Genomic DNA, 25,786 nt, shown 5'->3' with positions numbered 1-25,786 from the left:
TGTGGCAGCTTTATTGAAAACACTAATAGCATGAAAAATCACCCAAAAAAGGTAAAAGTTAACTGGTAATCTCACCATCTTACCCATAAATCTGAAAATTTAAGAATTATATTATGATTAGGAATAATAAAAAATCTTGAAAATATTCTTTACCTCAAAAGGGCTTAAAAATTTTTTATAATCCTTTTAGGGTTTGTGAAAATTTGATATTCTATTGTTCCCACACTAACAAACCTTATGTTATTTATGTGGTTATTCTTTTAGGGAAGCTGGAAGGTAGCCATTAGATTTTAAATGCGAGATGGCAACCCTACTTAAGCATTGTTGTGGTTAGGTAGGGGTTGGCGGGGGTTACAGAGCCATCTATTTATATACTCACGGTTTGGTGAATCCGAATCCCGTCACTTTTTTTCTTTTGGCTGGTAGAGAACGGACGTTTCCGCTCTTACCTCATCAAGGCTTAGCCATTTTGACAACTTGCTTTACGCTCATCCTTTCTTTCTTTCAGGTGTTACTGCGCTTCTTTAACGCTCCCATGCGGACCTGTCCTGGTCGCAAGGGTCACTCTTGTGGCACTTTATGTTGTTGGTTTAAACCTACCTGCACTCTGTGTGTCCGACCTGCAGAGGGTATTGTTGCGAACAGGGTTTGCCCTGTGATGATTGTAGGGAGGGACCAGCCTCCCAGTGGGAGAAATTTGGACGTCGCACGAAGATGAAAGCCAAATGAGACCTTTCTCCCCCAAGGTGAGCCTCTGGGGTAAAAAGACCCCGTGCTTCTTCTCAGATACCTAGATCTCTCCCTGAAGCTCTTCCTCATTTGCCCTCCCCGGGGCCAGGTGGTGGGGGAGAGGCCAATTGGGTAGGAGCGTAGACCTACTAACTCCTTGGCAACCTTGGGGTACTTGGGGTTTGTTGCTTCCCCTAGAGGAACAGCACCTTCACCTCTAATCGCCAGGGAGCCCTTCACCCTTGCAGATGTGTTGCAGGTGTGGCTGTCCTTGTGAGTTTCTACTCCCCATTCGAAGGGAGCGCTGCTGCAACTCCCTCAGCGTGGTGATCAGAGGGACCCTTCGCCAGTGGCTTCTATATCCTTCGCCCTGGACGTTTGTGAAGTCCATTTTTCGCCCTCTCCTGGCCCTTTCACAAGTGGATGAGACGATTGCTCTCACTTACCTCTCCAACGGCCTCCTGCTGACGACGAGCCCTCTCGCTGCCCTGGAACATCGTCATCACCTAACCCACAGCCCTTTGTTTCTCCCCACAGGAAAGGTTCCAGCTCGCGTGCACTCCTTTCGCCTGCTGTGGGTGTTTGAAGGGATGATCTAGAAGCGACTAGCGTTCCATCTGCTCACCCATCACAGGGACGAGGCACTCCATCTTCTTGTCCTTCAGGACGTCGTTCACAATGATCCGAAGATCATCCAAGAGATCGAAGGTCATGACGATCTCCGTGCTCTTCTTAACGAAGGCGTTCTTATTTAGAGCCAAGCTTTCGCACTCAAGAGATTGCAGGTTATCATGGTTTTGGCGCTCTTCTTCTATAAGGTGATCTTACTCTTGAGCTAAAAGCTCACGATCACAAGCTAAACGCTCTAGATCACGGTCTTGACGCTCACGTTCCCGAGCTAGATGCTCACAATCACAAGGACGACACTCACTACCATGAGCGAGATGCTCACGATCACGAGCAAGGCGGTCACGATCACGAGCAGGGCGCTCAGGATGCGTCAGTCTCCCGATTTTACTCGTGAATCAGCTGATCCCCCGCAGGTTCTACAAGCAACGGTGTGGAAGCGCCAGACAGCTTTCACAGCCTATTACCTGCAAGACGTAACCCACAAGAGAGACTATACTATATCAGTCCTGTGGTGGCTGCAAAACCGCTGGTTTAACACCTCAAGCTCCTTACTGGACAAGTAGCAGAAGGTTGAGGGCACTGTTACCCGGTTTTAGTCTGTGTGAATGGAAAGGAATGACTGGCTCTCTCCTTCTCTGCATCCTCCCTCTCATGGGGAAAGCAGCATCCTGGGTTCTCTGCACAAGCTGACCTCAACCACTGCAGGTAAACCATGCTCCCTTATGTACCTAGTATTGTGTCATTACTGTTACGTCCCCATACCCTAGCGAAGTGATTTTGGAAAGTCTTGGTCAACTTGATTTCCTACAAAGACTGAATAAGTTTTACCCTGACAGTTACACTGCTAATATCTCAACATACATCTTGCGTAAAAGCCAAAAAGCCAAAAAGCCAGTTTGTCAGGGACATCTACCACCCATTGTGTCAGGGACATCTACCCCTAATGGGTGGGTCACCCCTATAAATAGCGTAGGTTTGTATTTCAATTACAGAACAAAAAACAAATTCGGATATAATTTGTATATGTCCTATCGATACAAACGTTTAGCTATCTATACAAACTTACTCGCCGACCCTGTCCTCCTTGAAGTCCTACCTCCAAGCAAAGTGAAGCACAGTCACAGGTGTATGCGTGAAGGGGATAGCTAGCTAACTATCGGTAGGGGGAGTTAACCCTCGCTAGATTTTAATGGGTTGTCCTTTCAGCTTTGCAGAAAGTAATACCCCCTCTAAATAGCTAAAGGTTTGTATCGTTAGGAAAAATACAAATTATCTCTGAATTTGTCATATTATGATCACAAGGCCATCATGTGTCTTCTGCTTTTACCCCTGAACTCATATCAAGCCCATCACGTGATAAAGTTCACGCGGCTCCAGTGAAAAGACCGAGAGGAGTTTCATTTCAGAAAATGGAAAGACTCAATAATTAGAGTTGGAGATGGTTTGTACCCAAAACATGGACATGAAGAAATAGCATCCCATGCCCAATCTAGTGCTAGGATAGGACTTCAATAACCAGACACGTGATTGCCATCTAATAAGACTTTACCCATCATTTTGGGATCATTTTTCATAGAATTAATTTTGCACATTAATTCAAAGAAAGCAATGTATTTCAAACAACTGTGCATGTTCTTTATTTCAAACACAATAATTACGACAGGTAAAATAAATTGCAGTGACTACTAAGTTTATAGAAAATTTTGGGGGCAGTATATCAAGTATTATAGAAACATAAAAGAAAAAACATTGATAGTACAGTAGATAATTTCACCCAATCATCCTTATCAATATTGCTACATTATTTAGAAAGGCAAGAAATCCTTGGGATAGGAAAGCGATAGGATGAAACAAATTTATTTAAATGAATTACAGTAATTATATGTAGTATATGATTTGATAATTTGGTAAAGATTTTTATAATTCTAAGATCTGAGTGCAGCAGTTCTCATGAAAAAAAGAGGCACTTTACTACTGTACTGATATTTCAAAGATCCACAGGTGCATGAGCAGAACTACTGATCCTTTTTCTTTGCTTGGTAAACAAGATAAAAGTATGTGGGTCTTTCAATTGTTATAGTCATAAATAGATCATAACCAATCTATCAACTTACCTTAAAGTAATAAGTACTGTATTCAATAATCAGACACTATAAACCCTCTTAAATCAAGTCATTAGCCTTGTAGATTTTACACTTCTGTTAGAATTGTAACAAAGGGGAGGTCAGAGCTGTCAAGAAATTTTGTGTAACAGTGCTCTAAGACACCCTTTTTTTTTGCCTTGTAAACTTGATTTGGGTTTGTCTACAAACTTCAAGCAGTTCCAGAATTATGAGTGAGAATCCAACAATCTACTGGTATTTTCTAGTTTTGTGCCATGATGTTTCGTATTGTTGAAGGCACTCTGTTAGGCGTTGAAAGCCAGCCTGATCTAACACTCATTTTCAAGTCGGACTTTTTCGGGGGCCTTTGCTTCTAAAAGGGGAGTCGACAAACTCTTCTGTCTTGACTGTAACTGTTTATGTAGACAACCCATACTTGGATAGTTTACTGTCAAGTTAGCTGGTGCCGTAGACCAATCATAAGACAGATGTCACAAGGGATGAACAAGGTATCTAACCTATTTTTATCCTTAAACTTTCAAATGTAATTAAAGAACTGGAAGAGATTAATTGTTGCATCATGGTCAATCTTTACTACAATACTTTTATATGGACAATATTTGATAGACAGGACTTTCTTAACTCGATCACTTAGCCCACCACAATAAAATTCTTGAAAAATGTAACTATCTCCTTGGTAGAAGTGGACATTCCTGCACACAAGAATATGTTCTAAAGCCAAATTAAACCTTTTATGATAAGTTTTTGCAGAATAAATCTCTGATATATCTTTATTATTCAAGAACAACTTACCAGTGATCAAATAAGTACATGCAATTATAAAATGAATCTGGTTCAATTTTCCATGGATGTAATGACCAACTACATTTATACTTTCTATAGGAACAGCAAGGTAATATATAAACGACTTACTTCATTTTGTCATACACCAAGCTTCCACTAGTCGGGCCATTATCATCATCAGTACTTACGGCTAGCAAGTTAGGTGGTATGTAAAATTAAGACATGGTATGTGGAATGATTAACAGTTGAGCTTTGCATTCTAACCTTGTAGCATGCTGATTATGTTAAGTATTTTGTTTAGTTACGTGAGCCTACCAAAGTTAATATATACAGGAATAGATTTACAACGTCTAAGTACAAATTGAGAGCAGCAAAGACATACTCCTCGGGTGAAATAGCTACTCTATGTTTGCCTCCAACAATTAGCTGAGTATCAAAGACAATGTAGGCACTGAAGATAAGAGCTCCCAGTGATGCATATAGCATATCTAGAATGTGACTCTGGAAGATTGCAGCAAACATACCAAACATTATAAAACTGAACAGTAGGGCCATTAGTAGTCCTCCCTTCAAAGTGAAGTCATATTTTGTCTGAAATAAACAAAACGGTAAGTGGTTATTAAAAATCATTAAAAGTTTTTAAATATATATATATATATATATATATATATTGAAATATTAGTCCAAAATATTGTTAAATTAGATTAGTTTTAAAACTTAATGCAGTCACCATCGGATTTTGAAATTCAAACATTTGTGCATGCAGAAACTGTAAAGTAAAATAAGTACCGTAGTCTACCACATGGAAGCGCTAGACAGTATAAATAGTGAAGAGAATGTAATGATGTAGAACACATTATTTTACTAATGCCTGTATGCTAGTTTGTAGAAAATTATTTTTTTAATTGCGGGTGAGAAATTACATGCTTATAGAAACCTCCTTTGTTACAGTTTTCACATCCTGACTTCATGTGATTAGAGGTGGTGATATTGTATATGAAATAAGATCTGCAATTTATTAGGTTTTGTATTATTATTTTAGGATAAGCAACTTATTCACATCTGAATCATCCATATCTTCCAAGCTGTTCTATGGCTCTATACAAATTTGTGTTTCAGAATGTGTGGGTAGTTAAACAAATTTGTCTACACAAACATTTGTATCTCATTCTCCTCGTTGGTCAAAGACAGTAAAGAGGATACAGGAACGTCGCTTGGATATTTTTTTTTTTTTTTTTCCCCCTTGGACATCTTTAGTAGGGGGCATCCGCAACAGATGGAGCTGCTCTCGTTGTCTGCTATTTGCTTGCGCAAGTTAGTGTTACCAGCATTCTTTACAAATTATGATGGACGTTTTTATCAGTCATGATGCAAATACATGCTACAAAATTTAGCACTGAATAAAAATGTACTCATGGTTTTTATTTTCATTTAAGCTCATGATTATGCTGTATTTCCATTCTTCTCAGGGGAATTTGGGATCTAACAATCTAGTAACACTAACTCAAGTCTTCGAGAATCAAAACAATTGCAGCACAGTACCAGTCCGTCGTCATGTGTAAAACAATGATGCATACAATTTTTCAATATTAAACTTACCCGATAATCATGTAGCTGTCAACTCCGTTGCCAGCTACATGATTATCGGGTAAGTATATTCAAAAATTTATTTTATTAATAAAAATAACATATTTTGAATATATTTCCCTTCAAACATAAACTATCATTTATTGGTTCTTTTTTTTCTTCCCATTTATCGCTGCAAAGTTAAGGTTTATTGAATGTATATATGATTATAACTTGCAGAATATGTACTTTATCAAAGTCCACGATTATACATTAAAACGAGTCCTGATAGATGCTAAGGCCACTCCGAGGGGTCCACTTTACCAATGTAAGTGAAAATTATATAGTAGTTCAACAAAATTGTTAATTAATTACTGATACTATATCAGGAAAACTGGGTTTCATATGGAATATGCTCTAAAACACTAACATTTGCACACTAATTCATGAATAATTGTCCTCATTGTGAAATACTATGCAGAAATTCCCTGAGTGCTAGTCTTCTGGTTCCTTGATGACATGTATGACTAGAGCTCTTATTTGTTGTTATTTATTTGAATGGGACTTATAGTGATCAAAGTAAACATGTATATATACCTAATGTAATTTAAATATGTAATAATGATAAAAAGTCCGAGACGTCTACTGTAGCTATAAGCGTCATTAAATGGTAATCGATATACGGAGCTAGATTTAACTGCATCACAGAATACAATGGGTTGGTCATCAGCTGTGAATCATGAAAATGAATTTCTCTAAATATGGAGGCCTACTAATCAAATAGAAGCTAAACAAATTTAATTCAACATCTTTGTCAAAATAAATCTACTGTATTTCAAAGTTTAGTGGCCAATCAAATTTCTGATACTACTGTACATATTGACTATACAATACAGTATATACTGTATATGATCAAAAGTATATAAGAGTCTGCGAACTAGACAAATCTATGTAAACATTTATACTGTAAAAGTTATCTTACCTGGAATGCAAAGATAGTAAGGGCCAGGACGACCACCAGAGTGACAACGATAGCCACAGAAACAGAAATGGTATCAAAAGTGGCAGAGGCAGTACCAAGTAAATAAGCCTCGCTCAGGGTGAAAAGAAAAAGTGCTATGTAGTTATGGGGAGACTTTCGTCGAATCTCTCCACAGCAGCTAAGGATGATGATCATGGCAAAAGTTATACCAAATGCTGCCCAAAAAAGTGCTGGAGTCCTGATAGCATAGTCTTTTACTTCTTTGACAAAGGTGAAGATAGCAACGATTCCAAAAGTGATGAGTAGTTGAATGAAAAGAATTCCGTAGACCTTCCTGAACAGACAAAGGACAAGAAAAGGAAGATTATCTATATATTCTTTTAACAAGATTGCTCTGATGAAATTTTAACTTAGTGAAAATTTATTTAAAATCTTGGTAATGTACCAGTAATTGTATTTTTTGATCAGTTAGGTTTTTCAGTTTGCTAAATTTTTTTAATTGGGTAATTATTTAAGGATTTTTTTCCCCTAATATATGATGTGCACATTTTGAGTCAAATAAATATGAATATCTAATTGTATAGGTAAAATACTTAAATTCTCTCAGATTATGGTGAAATAACTGTTGACATGGAAATTTGGTTGATTTACCATGTGTATTGTTTATCATGAAGTGCTTTTCATTAGCTCCAGTGCCTGAGATCAAGTCCTAAACATAATCTATCCATTTGGCCATAAAGAGAATGACTTGTAGAAAAGCAAAGCAACAGTTAATGCATTTAAATGTCAATCATAAGATAAACCCCCAATACTCAGTAGATTTAAATGTGCACATGAATCTCATCAGCAGCATGTTAAACCCTTAATTCTTTTGTACAAATTATCTGACTCATAGTGTTTCTGCAATCCTATCAACCTAGTGCTTCGCAGAACTTACTCTTCTTCAATCCCACAATATATGAATAGCAAACATATTTATGGAACCCACTTTGATATCCTATAATCATAATGTGGCAAAATAACAACAGCTGCACCAGATAAAACAAGTGCTATGTGGATTGGGTTTCTTTAATAATGTTTTCATCATATCTTATTCCTTTTTACATAATTCAATTTTTTTCCTACACATGACACAAACGTTTGACTTTCAATAGGTGTATGACTTCATCAAGACTGGAACAGCCGTTTAAACTTTTATCGAGATAGTAGGAGTAGCTAGCTGGTAGAGTCCAACCCCCTAGGTAGTGAGACCTTCATTTTGACTTAAGCCAAAAATTAGGCCTACAGACACATTTCTCCGCATCCTCATCTGGCTATTTTAATCTTTTTTTTTTTTTTTCAAACAATAAATGGTCTTCCAGACATTAATTTTTATGAATATTAATAGAAGAAACCAAGGAGATGCAGTGTTTCCTGATAACTGTAATTGTATTACTGTAAAATTTTCCTGTGTTACCTGCCGTTATCCAACGTACTTATTCCTATCGGTTGGCATGTCTGTTGTTGTTCTATCTCTCGTGTGTGTGGTCATACTACTACAACGACAACTTGAAGTTGATTTTCCGTGAATATTGCTGGTGCTCTGTCTGAAGAAGAGTTCCTCCGTCACCAAGTATAAGGGGATGGGCGTTGTCCTTCTTTCCTTCAGTGTCTTCCACTATGGAAGTATCTGCTGGCTGTAATGTTGTAGCCTTTTCGCCGAGAGAGCTTCGTCATTTGACACGGCTCAGACAAACTTGAAGTTCTCCCTTCTCCCCTGCCTCATCTTCACTTAGTCTTTGTGGCACCTTCTGAAGGAGTACAACATGTCAACGTAAAGGTCCAATCAATAGGAGTTATGTTTGTATAACTTCTACCATTTCTCTACCCATCTTGAGTAGCTGCCAGTTGTTCCATACAGTAGTGGGAAGAAACTGCGGTGGACACAACACTAGGGACGGGATACTCAGTTTTTTTCACACCTCTTACCTATGCTCGGTCTCGTGCGTTGAGTAATAACCAAGAGTAGTTTCATAGCGGCAAGAAATCGTCTGTTCTTAAAACTTGTTCGAACTAACCATACGCACTACCGGTTGGGATGAAGGATGCTGGGGGTAATCATAGTTTTTTTTTTCTTTTGTAGGTTTTGTAAGTTTATTTCTATATGTAGTCTGTTTGCCTCCCATTTGTCTTTTCCCTTAGGATATGTACACCTACTTTAGATGTCTATCCTTAAGTCCATCAGAATTGTCTTCTCGTTGTCCTCTAGGCTTTGTTTTCAGTTCAAACCAGAGCCTTAGACTGCCTATCGCCTCGGGTGTCCATGCTCACATTTCTGGTACCTACTCATTTGAGATTTGCCTCTTGGGTTTTTCTCGTTAATCAGCTTGCCTCCAGGAGGCAATGTTCCAGGACTGAGACAGTTGGGTTCCTTTTGTCCCGATCTGCAGAATGTGTTCAATCAATAACCCAGTCATAAAGCAGGCAGAAATAGAGGACCGTATTATGTTAACACATTGAATATTCATTTCAGCAAATGGAAGGAAAAGTGCAGTTGTTCCTGCACAATCAAGAACTTCCAGCTAGAAGATAACAAAATCCTTTGAAACTTGCCATGTCATGGGAGAACTCATTCTGCATGGGCTCTTACACCAGCGGTTTCTCCAGGATTGTTGTAAGCATCACTGGTAAGCACCCAGCAAGTTCTCATCCTTCTGGTTTCAGTGGAACAGGAAGATTATACTTGATGGCTGATTGACAAATTCCTGTCCAGGTGAATTCCACTCAAACTCTGCCTCCAGGGAACCTGCCATTCTCAGACAAATTCATGGATGATGGGACATACCTAGGTGATAGGAACGCCTCGGCAATGTATATTACGAAAGCATAATACCGGCTTTTCAACATACTGGAAACCCAAGTAATGCAATGCTCTTTATTATCTTCCCAACAGGTTTTGATAAGTAACCCAATAACGTTGAAGAACATAATTACATCTTCGTGATTTACGTCCACAAGCAAAGGGGTTCTATTTAACAAACCCTTTGTGATTAGGCAACTAGGTACAGTACTTGCCTGGGTGGCCAACATTATAGATTGTATTAAAAGATCCCTTCCATCTAGAGAAATGTTCAAGCAGACTTGCTCGATCACAAGGAACATGGAGTAGGATCAGTGATTCTTCACTTTTGTGCTTGGTGGAAAGGCTTCTTACATTTTGGGTATTGCCGTTGAAGGACCCGTTTGCTTCCCAGTTGATCCAGATCTCCAGTTCTAGAACATCTTTCAGTAAGCTGCTTGCCCATTCCAGTGAAATCAGCAGCAGCCAGGTCACCTTCTAACACATAAGTTCCTCTAGATACCTTAGCCCTTCTGCCGGCTTACCTTGTTTACCAATTACTCAACAGCCTGTGAATGATTTCAATTTCAGGTCACTTTTACACGTCTCGAGTGCCACTCATGACTGGCCTCCATATTTGAAGATGCCCCTTATCCATGTACTGTTAGAACTCTCTTTCTTCTGCTAGTATTATCATAAAAGGGTTATTTTGCCAAGAAGAGCCTCTCTGCAAGGAATTGTTGCTCTCCTTATCTTTTAGCAAGAAATGTCTGTTCTTCCTCAGCTGTAAAAGGTTGTCACTCAGCCTTTAGCTAGCCCTTAGACTGGAGAGCTCAGACTTTTACCCCTTCAGAGGATCAGCTTGGACTTTAAAGTATCTTTGAAACTGTCTTCTTGCTTCAGGACCTTGAGCCTGTTAGGAATGTTGCTCAAGTCTTCAGGTCTCTCAAGTGGGACCTCCTGTACCCTTGACAGGGCATCAAATAAGGTTTAACCCCTAGACTACTCACAAGTCTCAGCCTCGGCATTACGATGAGTGTACTACATTGAATGTTTATATCAGAAGTAATTTTCAATGAAGGAACACCTTCCTAGCCCTTGTCTGGGGCTTGTGTCCAAGAGCCAGCTTCAGCTTGGCACAACTTTAATCTCATGCCAGCAGGATGCAGACTGACTCTCTCCTCTGTCCTATGAGGACAAGGCAACACTTCTTAGAGATCTCGGCTCCCCTTGAGTAGCACCAAATAATCTTACCTGTGCCAAAAGAATATAGATGAAGATATCCAAGAAAATTGCTTCTTCTGATTAAACGGCTGTTCCAGTTTCACTGAAATCTTCCTTCCATTAAAGGTCTCTAATTTGCATTACTGTATTAGGAAAAAAATAGTAAACTAATTATTCAACTTTATTGTCTTCCCTCTTTTTGCTCTCCTTTGTATAGCAGAGTTAACATCAAATTGTTTTGATAGGCATATTCAACTGAAATTATAACTTTTCTTTAAATCTTACCTGATGAATCCCTTTCTGATCGCCTGTTCGGAAAAGGCGGCAGCCATGACATCATACGCATTTTCTGGGTCACTCATCATAAACACCTGCAAAGTAAATAAGCATCAGCAGGCATAAAATGAAATTCTAAAAGTAATTTGTATTCTTTCCCAGCTATACAAATGAGTCCTCTAAAATGGGGAATGTCTTTAGCGGTGCTGTAATGTCCGTTGAAATAATTAACAAGGTGGTGAACATGCCCGAGTAGCCCCACCCTCTTTCCTATCAAAGACCCTTCCCTTTTGATTTTCGGCTCAGGATTGAGTTGGGAAGTTTAATTCTAAATGACTAGTTTGTATAGCTAGGAAAAATACACATTACTTCTAAAATTTGTTATCTTTTTCTATTCATATAAAAACCTTTTGTCCTTTACAATAAGAAAACACTTATTGGTAGGTATAAAGTACTATTACCCCTAGAACTACACTTGTCGATTCTTTGTCTCCTGGAATATGCCAGTTTCTCTGGTCGAATACTGAAGCAAAGGAGGTGACTCCCGAAACTTCCTATCAGTCTATCACAGGGATGAGTAGGCTGATAGGGCTTGGCCAATACTTGATTATGTACCTGGTATTCGGTCGATGATGGAATCTTTCTTCCCCAATGTATAGAAGCAATCTTGAATGAAATACCTAGCACATGATACCAATGGATTCATATTCATTCCACCATCCTCCCCCTCATAAAGGTAGGATGGGAGAGAACAACTACCGTTTACAAATCCAGTCTAATAAGAATGCTGCTCATAAATGTAGCTTACCAGCTTCAATGTCAGATCCAGCTTGTGACGGTACAAATACTCCATCCCCGAGTAAGGGGATTGAAAGAATAAGCAGAAAAGCCAGTCATTCAACCTTTCCTGTAGGCTTCATTGCTAGAGCTACCACCACATGGCCAAGAACACAAATTCTTTGGAATCTAAATGGGATCAATATCCCTGACTTTGTAAGCTCAAGTTCAAGCTGGTACCTCAACCCTCTCAACAGTCAAAGAAGTTAATCAAAATTGTCTCACAAAGCTAGAAAGAATCTGTGTCCTTTGACACCTCTTTCTTGGTTCTGCCAGTGCTAAGGAAGAGAATCTGACACTCAGGCCTGAGATGTTTAGTCCTCTTCAGTTAACACCACAAAGCCTTTATGGGATATAAAAACTTCTTTTGATTACCACCTGACTCTTCACGTAGAGAGGGAGTGGAGGTTTCAAACCTGAGGTCGTGTCTCACAGGGTTCTGGGTTTTGGCCAGAAATTTTATGACAATACTAAGAGACCGCATTCCAAGCCTCAGCGTTGGTTATTACTTATGAGAGATCGTGAATCTTCACCGATAATAAGGCTAGAAATAAGAGTCTTGAGAGTCGGATCACTGTCTCGTGGAATGATCTTCCTAATACGGTAGTTGAATCAGTGGAACTTCAAAAGTTCAAACTTGCACCAAATGTTTTTATGTTGAACAGGCTGACATAAGTTTCTTCGTATACTTTATTATGAAAGATCTATTTCAATGTTGTTACTGTTCTTAAAATATGTTAGTGAAATTGTTCATCACTCTATTTTTCCGTGTTGGAGCCATTGGGCTTCTGGCATCCAGCTTTTCCAACTAGGGTTCTAGCTAAGATAATAATAATAATAATAATAATAATGGGAGTAAGATCCTTGAGAACAAGGGTCATATCCCACTCTGGGAACTTGAAGTCTCATGGTTGGTAAGACTCCTTGAAGCTCCTCATGAGCATAGATAACTCCTATGAAGAGGAAAGGTCTATGCCCTTCAGTCGGAAGAGCATGTTCAAGGTTGAGTGGTAGTCACTTACATCAGTGACTGAGATGTGCATCTCTTGGAGAAGTAAGGAAAAGAAGTCCATAATCTGCGTTAGAGACACTCCACTTGAAGTACCCCTTCTATGACACCAATTGCATAAATAGGCTCTCTGGTAGACAGCTGTATCATTATCATCATTATCATTAGTTGCTAAGCTACAACCCTAGTTGGAAAAGCAGAACGCTATAAGCCCAGGGGCCCCAACAGGGAAAATATCCCAGTGAGGAAAGGAAGCATGGAAAAATAGAATATTATAAGAACAGTAGTAACATTAAAATAAATAATTCCTATGTAAACTATAAATATTTTAACAAAACAAGAGGAAGAGAAATTAGATAGAATTGTGACGGCGCCGAGTAAGGGTGTGAACTCAAAGGCAGATTGGAAACGACTGAGTTATATTATTGTGGAACACTCTCCTTATATACAAAACCTCAAGGCAACAGGACATAACAAGTTCACAAGACAGACAATATCACAGAGGAAAAACCAGACATGAATTTTCATGTTCGTTTTAGTGCGAGGGAAGAGCGAAGATACAAGCATAATATATACAAAAGGAATTATGTACAATTGTGTGAAACACGGTTGGTACAGAATAGTGTGCCAGAGTGTACCCTCAAGCAAGAGAACTCTAACCCATGACTGTGGAAGACCATGGTACAGAGGCTATGGCACTACCCAAGACTAGAGAACAATGGTTTGATTTTGGAGAGTCTCTTCTACCCTTACTAAGAGGAAAGTAGCTACTGAACAATTACAGTACAGTAGTTAACCCCTTGGGTGAAAAAGAACTGTTTGATAATCTCAGTGTTGTCAGGTGTATGAGGACAGGAAAATCTGTAAAGAACAGGCCAGACTATTCGGTATATTTGTAGGCAAAGGGAAAGAACTGTAACCAGAGAGAAGAATCCAATGTACTACTGTCTAGCCAGTCAAAGGACCCCATAACTCTCTAGCGGTAGTATCTCAATGGGCAGCTGGTGCCCTGACCATTGCAAGTATCAAGAGATCTCCTTTAAAAACCTCACAAAAAGTCTTTCGCTCTGAGGAGATGCTGGAGTCTCCAACTGTGAATAAAGTGCAGGCAAGTTTACAGATTAGTAGTACCTATGTGACTGACAGAGAAGGATGGATCTTGGTATCTCAAGTAGAAGGTCTGACAGATCAAGGTACCACTCAGCAGGTGGTTATTTTGTAGTAACCAATGCCATCCTGAGGCCTGGCTCAATCAACACTTAGTTGATCAGTCGGTGAAGAACCCAAACAGAGGAAAACTGTAGGCATCCAGGTGATCACATATGTGGTGGAAGGGATCCTTGAACACTGATAATTGGTTTGGAACAGAGGAACAAAACACTGGGACCTTCCTGTCTAGCCATTTCTCTGAAAGGTCGATTCCCAGGTACTCCCTCAGGGCAATTGATTGATTGATTGAAAGTTTTCTGGCATCATGACATCTAAGGTCATTGATGCCCATAGCATTTATTATATATGAAAAATAAAAGAGAATTCAATTAAAACCGTAAAAGTTAAGAAGTCATTATAATAGTTAAATAGTTTTCAGAAGACTTGCTTCTGAAATAAATCTAAAAATGCCGCTCGCATAGTAGGACACATCATGTCCAAGAATCTTAGCAAGGATGAACCTGCCATCCTCACCTCGAGCCTCAAACAGATATCTATTTCTTAAGTTATTATAATTAGGGCATTCAGTCAACAAATACCCCACTGTTAAAGGTACTAAATAGCCCTCGCAATATGGTTGGTGTTAGCCCTTCAGTAGAAACTCGTGTGTGACCAATACGTAGACAACAAAGAGTCGTCTCCCATTTTCCGGGTATCATGTTATACCTCCAAGGTGATATGATATTTGTTACTTCCCTCATTTTATTGCCATCTAGACTATCCCAGGGCAAGAAGCCTCTCAAATACATAAGGATGTAGGGACCATTCCAACCCTTATAAGCTGCCCCTGGCAACTGAACAGGAATGCTAGTAAATTCCCCTTGCCTGTAACATATCTGGCTTATAGTTCTACAGTGTGGTAAATCACCCAAATGTGTATCTGCAGTTTGCCTTGCTTGTTGATATAGGATACTACAGTGGTGTTGCTATTCAACACTACAAAGTGCCTTCAAAAACATTCTTGGAATGCTTGCAGAACTAGAAACACTGCTTTCATTTCCAGGACGTTGATGTGCATATACTTTTCTTCTACTGACCACAAACCTAAGGCAATCAGTTGTATAACTCACCCCTCCTTCAATGCATCTCAGAAGAATTGCATATCTTACTTAGTCTAGTGGGACTACCCTTTAGTGTGCTTTTCCTCATTCAGCCAAGCTACTAGGTAAGAGCGGCCTTGGCCTCTGTCCCACTGGAATAGATTGGTTCAGGGGATCCCTGTAGGTTGACTAGTGAAGCTGAAAGGATCTCTGGTGGAATTGCCCATGTGGAATGAGCTTTATTTTGTAAAGGTGACTGAACTGGAAGTACTGCCTTGGACAGAAATAGTGGTTGTGCTACATCTCTGCACTTGCTGATACAATTGTCTGATGTAAAGACTCGCTGCTGCTGTTTCTATCAGCATCCCCATATGCTTCAACCACTGCTCAAGTATGAAATTAAAATTCTAACAATTTATCCCAGTCCACAGATTGTGATAAAAGGTGAGAAACTTATCTCAATTCAGTAGCAAATGCCTCTCGGAGGTCAAGATTAGCCAGTTGCTGAGATTCGTACATCATCAGACGTATCCCATGTGAATGAGCCCAAGCTGCCACCAAAGTCATCAAAAGGGGTGCACTACACAGCCCAAATCACAGGATCTTGAACTGTTTGACCGACTTGAAGGGAGAGAGTTCTCTGATCCCTGGATCTAATTGTCAACTTAGTTCATGGGCAAACTCACAAGTTTCTACCATGGCAGCTCCTTAAAAGGCCTTGATCCTTGAGGGGTACCAAAGTGCTGGTCAATGGCCAAGGTGTTACCTGACAGTGGCACCTAGGTCACCTAACCCAGTTAATTGCATTCACAAATGAATGCAAGAACATCTACAAAGGAACACTCCAACTTAGGGTTCTGTACTTCTGTTGATGCCTGGATGAAGTACAGCACCTGTGGGCCAAAAGAATTCTAAGTACCCTTGTATGTGGTGCAGTTTGGCATAAGCTTGGAGAATTAGCCCTTATACATATAAAAGGACGCTGAACCAAGTAGAAATTAGAGAGGGTAATTGGGTTGTTTCCAGGAGGTGATATGTAGTGACAAGGGCTGTTCAATTAAAGACCAGAGTGGGCATAAGTATTAGACCTGTTGTTAAAATGTATCCATTAGAATTAAGCTTGGATAAGGAGCCTGAAGAATCTCCAGTAAATACAGCCTCTAAGGTAGTAGGATGGCCAGGGTACCCATCACCCATTGAGATATTACTGCTAGAGAGTTATTGGGTCCTTTGACTGGCCAGCCAGGCAGTACTACATTGGATCCATTTCTCTGGTTACGGCTTATTTTGTCTTTACCTACACATAAACCCAATAATCTGGCCTATTCTCTCCACATTCTGTCCCCATACACCTGACAACACTGAGACTACCAAAAAATTCTTCTTTGCTCAAGGGGTTAAATACTGCAATGTAATTATTCAGTGTTTACTTTAATCTTGATAAAGGTAGAAGAAACTCTTTTAAGAGAAGGACACTCCAAAATGAAAACCATTGTTCTCTAGTCTTGGATAGTCCCATAGTCTTTGTACCATGACCTTCCAGTGTCTTGGATTAGAGTTCTCTTTCTTGAGAGTCCTCTCAGACACACTGTTTTATCTTATTTCTCTTCTTCTTTTTCCAGTTTATATATGAAAGATTTAATCTAATGTTGTTGCTGTTCTTGACATATATTATTTTGATTGTTTATAGGTTCTCTTGTAGTTTACTTCCTTGTTTCCTTTCCTTACTGGACTATTTTCCTTGTTGGAACCCCTTGACTTATAGCATCTTACATTTCCAACAAGATTATATATAATGCATTAATCCCATTTTGATTCTGTAATTCCAATAGAATATTAGCTCTAATTGTTGCTGTAACAACTTGTTACAATAGTTTGAAACTCAAACGAGTGGTTTATTGGTGTTTTGTTACCTGACACTGGCTCAGTTTCGTGGGAAAAGTTTAGTTAATAGTTAACTCTGTTGCTGAACGATGGTAAACACTCTCTGGTAAAACTACGAAGCAGAAATCCAGCTAAGTACTCGTGTGTTAATTGTTTGTAATTGTATTATGTGTTTAGATAGGAGCTTCGTATTATAGTGCAACTATTAGATTTGTTTATGCTCCGCCAAAGCAAGTATAAATAAGCCTATGAATATGTAGATAAACGGTTAGGCCGAGTTATGGTTACCGAAGTCAAACATAATGCAATGTAGCCTTCTACCGGTAAGTAAAGGTAATTTTTGCTTACAAATGATAAGACCCGATGGTTGTCCACTTCCTAATTGGGAAATATGGTGCCGTGACCATGATTTTTGGCTAATTAGTTTGTTCAATTGATCTCTATTATCGTAAAATATAACATAGGTTAATGATAGTGACACCCCCTTTTATTATTATTATTATTGTTATTATTATTGTTGTTGTTGTTAGCTAAGCTACACCCCTAGTTGGAAAAGTAGATATTAGCCCAAGGACTCCAACTGGGAAAATAACCCAATGAAGAAAGGAAATAAATAAACTATAAGAGGAGTAATGAGGAATTAAAATTAATTATTTTAAGAACAATGGCAACATTAAAATAGAACAAAAAATTATTGAGTATTGCCGAAGTGTAGGCTACCCTCAAGGTAGGCTGGTCCTAATTTTTTCCTCCTTTTATATCTACGTTAAGGCTAGCCCCGTATATTTTTTATTTAATTTGATAACCTGCTTCGGAATGAACCGGGAGTCTAACGCTGAGACAGCTATAGTCCTGCTTGTGTAAAAAGAAATAACCTAAATTTATGAGTATTTGGGTAAGTTTTATATTATCTTTTATTGATCACAAAAAATGGCTTATTGAGAAAACCTTTCAAGATTTTTGGTGATCAATCTAGTCTAAAGAAGTGTTTTAATTCTTTCATTCTACCTTGTTTTGAGTATTGTTCTTCTGTCTGGTCTTCAGTTGCTGATTCTCATCTTAATTTGTTGGACAGAAACTTACGGTCTATTAAATTTCTTATACCTGATCTAGATATTAATCTTTGGCACAGTCGTGCAATTAGTTCATTATGCATGTTGCCTAAGATTTTTCATAACTCTGACCATCCTTTATATTCAGATCTTCCTGGACAATTCCATCCTGTTCGTAATACTATGCAGGCAGTTAATTCTAATAGCCAGGCCTTCTCCATCATGAGGCTCGATACTACACAGTATTCTAGAAGTTTTATTCCAGCTGTGACCGAGTTGTGGTATGACCATCCTACTCGGGTAGTTGAATCAGTAGAACTTCAAAAGTTCAAAGTTGCACCAAATGTTTGTTTTATGTTAAACAGGCTTACATAAGTTTTTATAGTTAATATATTGCATATCTCTTTTGACGTTACTGTTTTTACAGTGATTTATTTTTAATTTGTAATCTTTTATTGATTTCCTTATTTTCTTTCGTCACTGGGCTATATTTTCCCTATTGGAGCCCTTGGGCTTATAGCACCTTGCTTTTCCAACGAGGGTTGTAGTTTGGGTAGTAATAATAATAATGATAGTGTAAATCATCTTTTATAAGGATGTAATCTCTCCAACGAAGAAGGGGTCCTTGTCACATGGCCCATATAAATGTTTTAAGGAATAAAGTCACTTATAAGAAATGAAATTTCGGAATTGAAAAAAATTGCTCGAATCTTTGTTGAAAGCGATCGAAAGGGTTGAGAGTTTGGCCAAAAAAAAATTCATATTAACTAAAGATGAAGAAATAACACGGACAGGAAAATATAGTTTTTCGGTTAGGACTGAGAGGATGCGATTTTTGTGATAGTATAGTGTTTCTATATCGATACTAACACTAGTGATGCAAATATAGGGAATATACTAGGCAATGCATTGGGTGTGTAGGTGAAGTTGAAATTGCAATTTAAAAACAGAATGATACGGAGACGAAAATCTCAAAAATTGAGGAAGAGCTAGTGGAGAAACTTTACAATATGCGAATATTAGTATTACTAGCTAAGCTACACCCCTAGATGTAAAAGTAGATGCTATAAGCCCAAGGGACTTCCAACAGAGAAAATAACCTAGTGAGGAAAGGAAATAAGGAAACTAAATAATGTCCGATTTTAACCTCAAAAAGGAGAACTCTAACCCAAGACAGTGCACGTCCAAGGTACCGAGGCTATGGCACTACCCAAGATTAGAGAACAATGGTTTGATTTTGGAGTGTCCTAGAAGAGTTGGAAATTTTTTTTCAGGGATTCCAAATCATTCCAGGGACACACAGCATTTTCACCACAGGGATCTATAGAATTTTGCCGATTATGACTCACTCTGGTAATATTTTGAATTATGCGTCCACCTAAATCCTGTACATATTAAGAAACTCCATCTTGTGGTCGCTTTCTATTGCTTATACCAATTCTTCTTCTTCTTCTTCTTCTTTTGTCTGGATCTTTTCCCACTTCTACGTGGAGTTGATGTTTCTGGCCAGCTTTCTCCATCTACCTCTGTCCCTCACTTCATCACCGGTTAATCCTTTCATCGAAGGTCATCCTTGGAATAAAGTGATGGATGTGAGAAGGAAAAATCTATGCAAAAACTTGCCAGGTTTTCTTCAAATAATCCAAACTTCATTAAAAGGGACATGAGACCCCCCCAGGTATATACACCATAACAAAATAAAGATTGTCTTTTTCCTTAAGTCTCTTCTACCCTTACTTAGTGGAAAGTAGTCTCTGAAAACTACAATACAGTAGTCAATCCCTTGAGTAAAGAATTGTTTGGGTAGTTTAGTGGTGTCGGGTACAAGAGGAAAGAGGAGAACGTGAAAGGAACAGGCCACATTATTCGGTGTATTTATAGGCACAATGAGCCGTAACCAGAGGGATCAAATATAGAACTCTCTGCCCAGTCAAAGTACCAAATTAACTATTTAACAATAGTATCTCAACGGGTGGCTGAAGCGATAATTGTTGCTGAATTGCGAGTGCAAGTGTGTCGATTGGTTCAGTGGATTCTAGTTATAAAACATTGATCCAGAAACATATCTTACTCGGAAAGTTTTAATTTAGCGAAGAATATTGAATCAATGAAGTTCACAATTCAAACACTTGATGGCCTCAGTAAATGAGAAAATTACATAAGCTGAAGAAGTTTAGGAAAAAAATCTATAGTAATAAAATCAACACAGGTATCAACTAAAATCACCGACAGGAAAAATCCGGGATTATCTTTAAATGAAAATTTATGAATTTAGCTGCTGACACGATTCGAGACGAAGCAGTATATAATTTTCTAAAAATGGTTGCTGATACCGACACGAGAATAGAAAAAGGCAAAATAATTATATTCAATGTATTCATCAATGGAGACTATGTAGTTAGTGCTTTGATTCATGGGAGTAGTCTGTTATTTAAGAAAAGCGCTGCGGGTGGGACTACCACACTTCTTACTGAAATGTGGTACTGAAGTTCAGAGGGCCATTCGTGATGACGACGACCGTTATTTGACAATGCTGTGGCACGGTGAACTTACTTGATGGGTACCATTTGATCACTGTTTTCACTGCCAAAGGTATAGTAGACATTTTGAAGAAGACTAAGTTTAAGATTGATGATGGTGTGTGGGGGTTGGGGAGTGTAGGAAATCATGACACCAAGCAGTAAAATGTATAAATCACACTAAAGGGAAAAACAAATATCGTTTTATTTAGGAAATCACAAATGTTTTAGATTTGGAATTGACGAGACTAGCAGCAAATACGGACTATGGATAGGCTACTAAGGGCATCATAAATTGCGGTTACGTAAATATTCAAATAGGAGAACTGATAAATGAGATATTTTTCGACACATTTCCGATATCTGAAATATGACTAAATTACTTTGGCAAGGCTAAGACAGCCGAAAGGAAGCCCTAATATATATGTTTTCTTTTTTATTGAAAGGGCATGTAAGGGGGTAAGTTGGACTTTTCGATCTATTCTAAAGATATGATAAGAAAAAGAGTAACAAGTTTTGAATATATGGTAGTAAACTTTATAGACACAAATAAAATATCTATCTAAATAGTATACAAACCTCCAAAAAGGATAGATATATCCTTTGAGGAGTTCAGTTTCAGTATGCTCAGATGATTGACAAGGTAAAAACGAAATTACTTATCTGTGGAGATTTCGATCTTTAGATGGATGACGCATCAGCTCGTGATGCTTCGGCCTTCAGCTAGCTATTGGAATCATATCATTGGGTAATAACTTTGATTGTGCAACACCTTTGGCTGGGTAGGTAGAAGGATGGCCAGGACACCAGCCACCCGTTGAGATACTACCGCTAGAGTCATTTGGTTCTTTGACTGGCCAGACATTACTACAATGGATCCTTCTCTCTGGTTACGGTTCCTTTTAATTCTGTCTACACATACACCGAATAGTCTGGCTTTTTCTTTACATATTCTCCCCTGACCTCATACACCAGACAATGAAATTACCAAACAGTTCTTCTGCGCCTAAGAGGTTAACTACTGCACTGTAATTGGTTAGTAGTCTCTTGGTAAGGGTAGGAGAAACTCTTTAGCCATGGTAGGCAGCTATTCCAGGAGTGGTACACTCCAAAATCAAACAATTGTTCTCTAGTCTTGGGTAATGCCATAACCTCTGTACCATGGTCTTCCACTGTCCTTAGTTTAGGGATCTCTTACTTGAGGCTACACTCGGGCACAATATTCTATCTTGTTTCTCTTCCTCCTGTTATTTTGAAGTTTTTATCAAATTTTTATTTTCAAGGTTTTATAGTCTATATATGAAAGATTTATTTCAATATTATTATTGTTCTTAAACTTCTCGTAGATTTTCCTTATTTCCTTTTCTCACTGAGCTATTTTCCCTGTTGGAGCCCTCGGGCTTATAGCATCCTGCTTTTCCAACGAGTTGTAGCTTAGTAATTAAGTAAGTAATAATAATAATAATAATAATAATAATAATAATAATAATAATAATAATAATAATAATAATAATAATAATACGCTGGGCTTAGCTCCAAGTGATGAAATGAATAATATTCTATCGGATATTATTGTGGAAGAACGGTGCATTTTTTTCTAGTCCACAAGTTTATAACTTATACTATCTTTTCAGAAACACAGGGAAAATAAACTTTAGAAATTACAAATTTCTAACCGTGTGCATTTACTGATGAAGTTACAAAGAGAATAGATGGTATTATCAACACTCCCCAATATCATGGCAAACATCGTTTATTAGGCTCTGTGTTGATTGCCTTATAACTGTATGTGATAGGGTGAATAAGAATTAATATAACATGAACTAATCCACTAGACACTGAAATAACGTTCTATAAAAGTCCTTCCAATTAAAAGAAATAAAAGACACCTCTGTTTGGTAGAGTGGTGAGGTTTCCACACCTAGGTTTTAAGTGTGTTTTTTCCATGTATGGATGTATAATCTTTACTTGCATTTATGAAAAATGCATCTTTTCCTGCTGTTGCTGAAAGAGCAAGGCTGAAATATTCCCAGCAAAATACTATATATTTCAAGATTTTTCAAGTAAGACGAGAATTTTTCCCAAAAGCATAAAAATTAGTCAGTGTAGAAAACACTGAAGCACCTTGTTGGGTTACAATGGAGTGGGATCATTGTTCCACGAAAGTGTAAATAAGATAAAAGATACGCTAACATGAGGCTCGTTGTTTTGTCTCGTCTCATCAAAGATGATAAAGCGATATCTAAACTCTTCAAACAGCTAATAAGCTAATGGAAACAAAGCCTGAAAAGTACAACGACCTAATTAATTCTTAAGAACTAATTGTAAGATGTCTTTTCACTGGAAAAGACAAGCGAGCTTTCTCGCCTTAGCAGGTAAATAATCATACAAAAAAAAAAAATAGCAATATCAACGTAAATGAGGTCCAATGCAGCTCCACGCAATTAAATTGAAAGCAAACGTGACCTACTACGCTCAAGACAACATGTAAGCCTTATATATTAGACCATCATGAGTGCTATGTTGCAACTGCAGGCTACCAGTAATTCTACTACCTCTGGAGAGTTATGGCGTCCTTTTGACAGGCCAGACAGCACTATGCTGTAACCTCTCTGGTTACGGTTCACTTTTCCTTTACTTTGTCTACACATACACCGAATAATATATTCTTTACATATTCCCCTCTGTCATACACCTGACATCAATGATATTACCAAAAAATTCTTCACTTAAGGCGTTAACTACAGTACTGTAAATGTTCAATGGCTACTTTCCTCTTGGTAAGGGTAGAAGATACTCTTTAGCTATGGTAAGAAGCTCTTCTAGGAGGAACTCTCCAAAATCAAGTCATTGTTCTCTTGTTTTGGGTAGTGCCATAGCATCTGTACCATGGTCTTCTAATGTCTTGAGTTAGATTTCTCTTGCTTGAGGGTACACTCTGACACACTATTCTATCTAATTTCTCTTCCTCTTGTTTTGTTAAAGCTTTTATAGTTTCTATAAGAAATATTTGTACTAGTGTTGTTACTGTTATTGAAATGTTTTATTTTAACTTTTTTCCGCTCCTCACTGGGGTATTTTACCTGTTGGGGCCCCTGGGCTTGTAGCATCCTGCGTTTCCAACTAAGGTTGTAGCTTAGCAAATAATAATAATAATAATAATAATAATAATAATAATAATAATAATAATAATAATATTTTACCTACATCTAAAACTGTATGTGTTACTCTGTCATGGACAAGAGAACCCACAAATATCAATAGAGATTGGGATTTTTGCCGTTACTGAACTTCATGGCGTTATTTATGCATCATTCTGAACACGTATACACAAGATTCAATGAGCTATAATTGAGCCCATACCTTTACGAGAACAGTACAATGTGATTTCATAAATAAAAAGCTTGAAATAGTATTTTCTTACCTTTTTAAATACAAAACAACCACTAAAAATAATATAATACTAATGAGATGCAATCCAGACCTCCTTTCACAGTCCACTGAGTTTAGTCACTAGATAAAAACGGCCGTTGCGACTCTCAGATAAGATGTGGTGTTAACCGATAAGTTGATAGAACAATGTAAAATAACCTGTGACGCAGTAGGCCTACATATGAATGGCTGATCTATTAGTTTATCAAAATGCAGAAACTTAAATTGTGACAATTGATAGCCAGTAATAAAATGTTGACTCACATTAACTTGTAAGAAACATTGAAAGTGAAGTCCCGCCCACTGTATTTTCAATATTTAAGCCTGTTATCTCATCTTCCACCAATGATAAACTTCAATTACTATCTTATCACTTGTTGATTGAAGCCCAAATTTCGTGCATCGATTGCTGGCATTTCCTCTAACAGTGTAATTCCCCAAACCTCAAAAAAGTCGTTCACGGTGACTCACTTATGTAACAAGAACACCCCCCCCCCCTTTTCTGAATTTCACAACGGGAAAATTAGGCTAGGAAAGATTTTCCCCCGGAAAAGGCATCCTGGGATGTCACCCTATTGGGGGGAATTTCAGTTCTATGATTTCTTTCCCCCTATAGACCATTAATCCCTTTACATAGAAGCTTTAACTTTTATTTCCACCGCAAATAAACCGTTACCCCCCCCCCCCCCCCCTCTTTCCGGACGGACACAGGTGGGAACCTGGGACTGGGTGGGCGGAAGCAGGAAAAGTGATTACTTAACACTTTTGAGATTCGTAAAAGGCCATAGAACCTAATATACCCACCTAACCTAACCTTGTAGTTCCCAGGTCACAGGCCTAGACGGGAGCCAAAACCCAGGAACACCCCTCCTATATCACAAACCTACCCAGGTCACAGACCTAGCTGGGGGCCTAGCCCATTGAACCCCCTCATAGACCTAGCCCCGGACCCCTCTACCCACATCACAAACTCAAGTAAAACACAAATAATTCCTTCCCTTATGATTGTCACCTGCGTCTCTCTCTCTCTCTCTCTCTCTCTCTCTCTCTCTCTCTCTCTCTCTCTCTCTCTCTCTCTCTTTTAACACACTTCACAGTCGAGTTACCATAAAGACGTGTTGGTCTTCAACAAAAGATAACTCGGAATCACACTTACGACACTTTGAATTTTAAGGGATAACACAATGAAATTTTAAAAAGGTGTTTTATGCATTATAAGAGCATTATAAGAGCAGTGGGATTGGGAGAATTTTGGGCCAGAGGGACAAAATTCACATGGGGGGATATATATCCTGGGTCATATTTCCGGGGGGGGGGGGTGTTCGGATAAGGGGAAAACAGACCATTACACCAGATTGAGTAAAGGGAGATTTGTTCTATACCAGAACACGTAGAGAAATGAGATAATGACTTAAATACTGTATTATAATTAGAAAAACTCTATGCGTTATTTCAAGCAAGAAAGTTTCAGAAAGTTAACCCCCAAGGTAGGAATCTTGAAAATTATTGATATTTCCAGATGAGTTATACCCATAGTGAGTAGTGAAGTAAATGAAGGAATGTTTAATACAATTATTAGGTTATGTTCACAAAGAGATCTAGAAAGTTTTCATCTCCGTTCTATACTTCACGTGACCCAGTCAACAATATAAGTCATCCGTGTTTGCTATATG

At 38.4% G+C, this 25,786-nt stretch overlaps 2 protein-coding genes across 4 annotated transcripts in view; one reads left to right on the top strand and one right to left on the bottom strand.

The window, feature by feature from the left end:
* Positions 1 to 3,821: 3,821 nt before the first annotated feature.
* Positions 3,822 to 24,405, bottom strand: LOC137645933 (protein lifeguard 1-like). Of its 3 annotated transcripts, none has more exons than XM_068378999.1 (4): positions 24,378 to 24,405; positions 11,141 to 11,226; positions 6,814 to 7,147; positions 3,822 to 4,856 (listed from the first exon to the last, which is right to left on the bottom strand). In XM_068378999.1, exons 2-4 carry the CDS (start codon positions 11,218 to 11,220, stop codon positions 4,563 to 4,565), a joined length of 708 nt encoding a protein of 235 aa, XP_068235100.1. In that variant the 5' UTR covers positions 11,221 to 11,226; positions 24,378 to 24,405; the 3' UTR covers positions 3,822 to 4,562. The 3 variants fall into 3 exon arrangements, with proteins under 3 accessions (XP_068235100.1, XP_068235099.1, XP_068235098.1); XM_068378998.1 differs by lacking the exon at positions 24,378 to 24,405 and adding an exon at positions 24,166 to 24,300; XM_068378997.1 differs by lacking the exon at positions 24,378 to 24,405 and adding an exon at positions 24,106 to 24,254.
* The window catches only part of LOC137645445 (uncharacterized), a 21,082-nt gene continuing 12,493 nt past the window's right edge, over positions 17,198 to 25,786 (top strand). The window contains exon 1 of the mRNA XM_068378250.1: positions 17,198 to 17,245. The gene's annotated coding sequence lies outside the window, so the exon portion shown is untranslated. The remainder of the gene's footprint in view (positions 17,246 to 25,786) is intronic.

Source organism: Palaemon carinicauda, chromosome 8 (genome assembly GCF_036898095.1).
Source record: "Palaemon carinicauda isolate YSFRI2023 chromosome 8, ASM3689809v2, whole genome shotgun sequence".
Lineage (NCBI taxonomy): Eukaryota > Metazoa > Arthropoda > Malacostraca > Decapoda > Palaemonidae > Palaemon > Palaemon carinicauda.
This window is presented reverse-complemented; position numbering and strand designations above follow the sequence as displayed.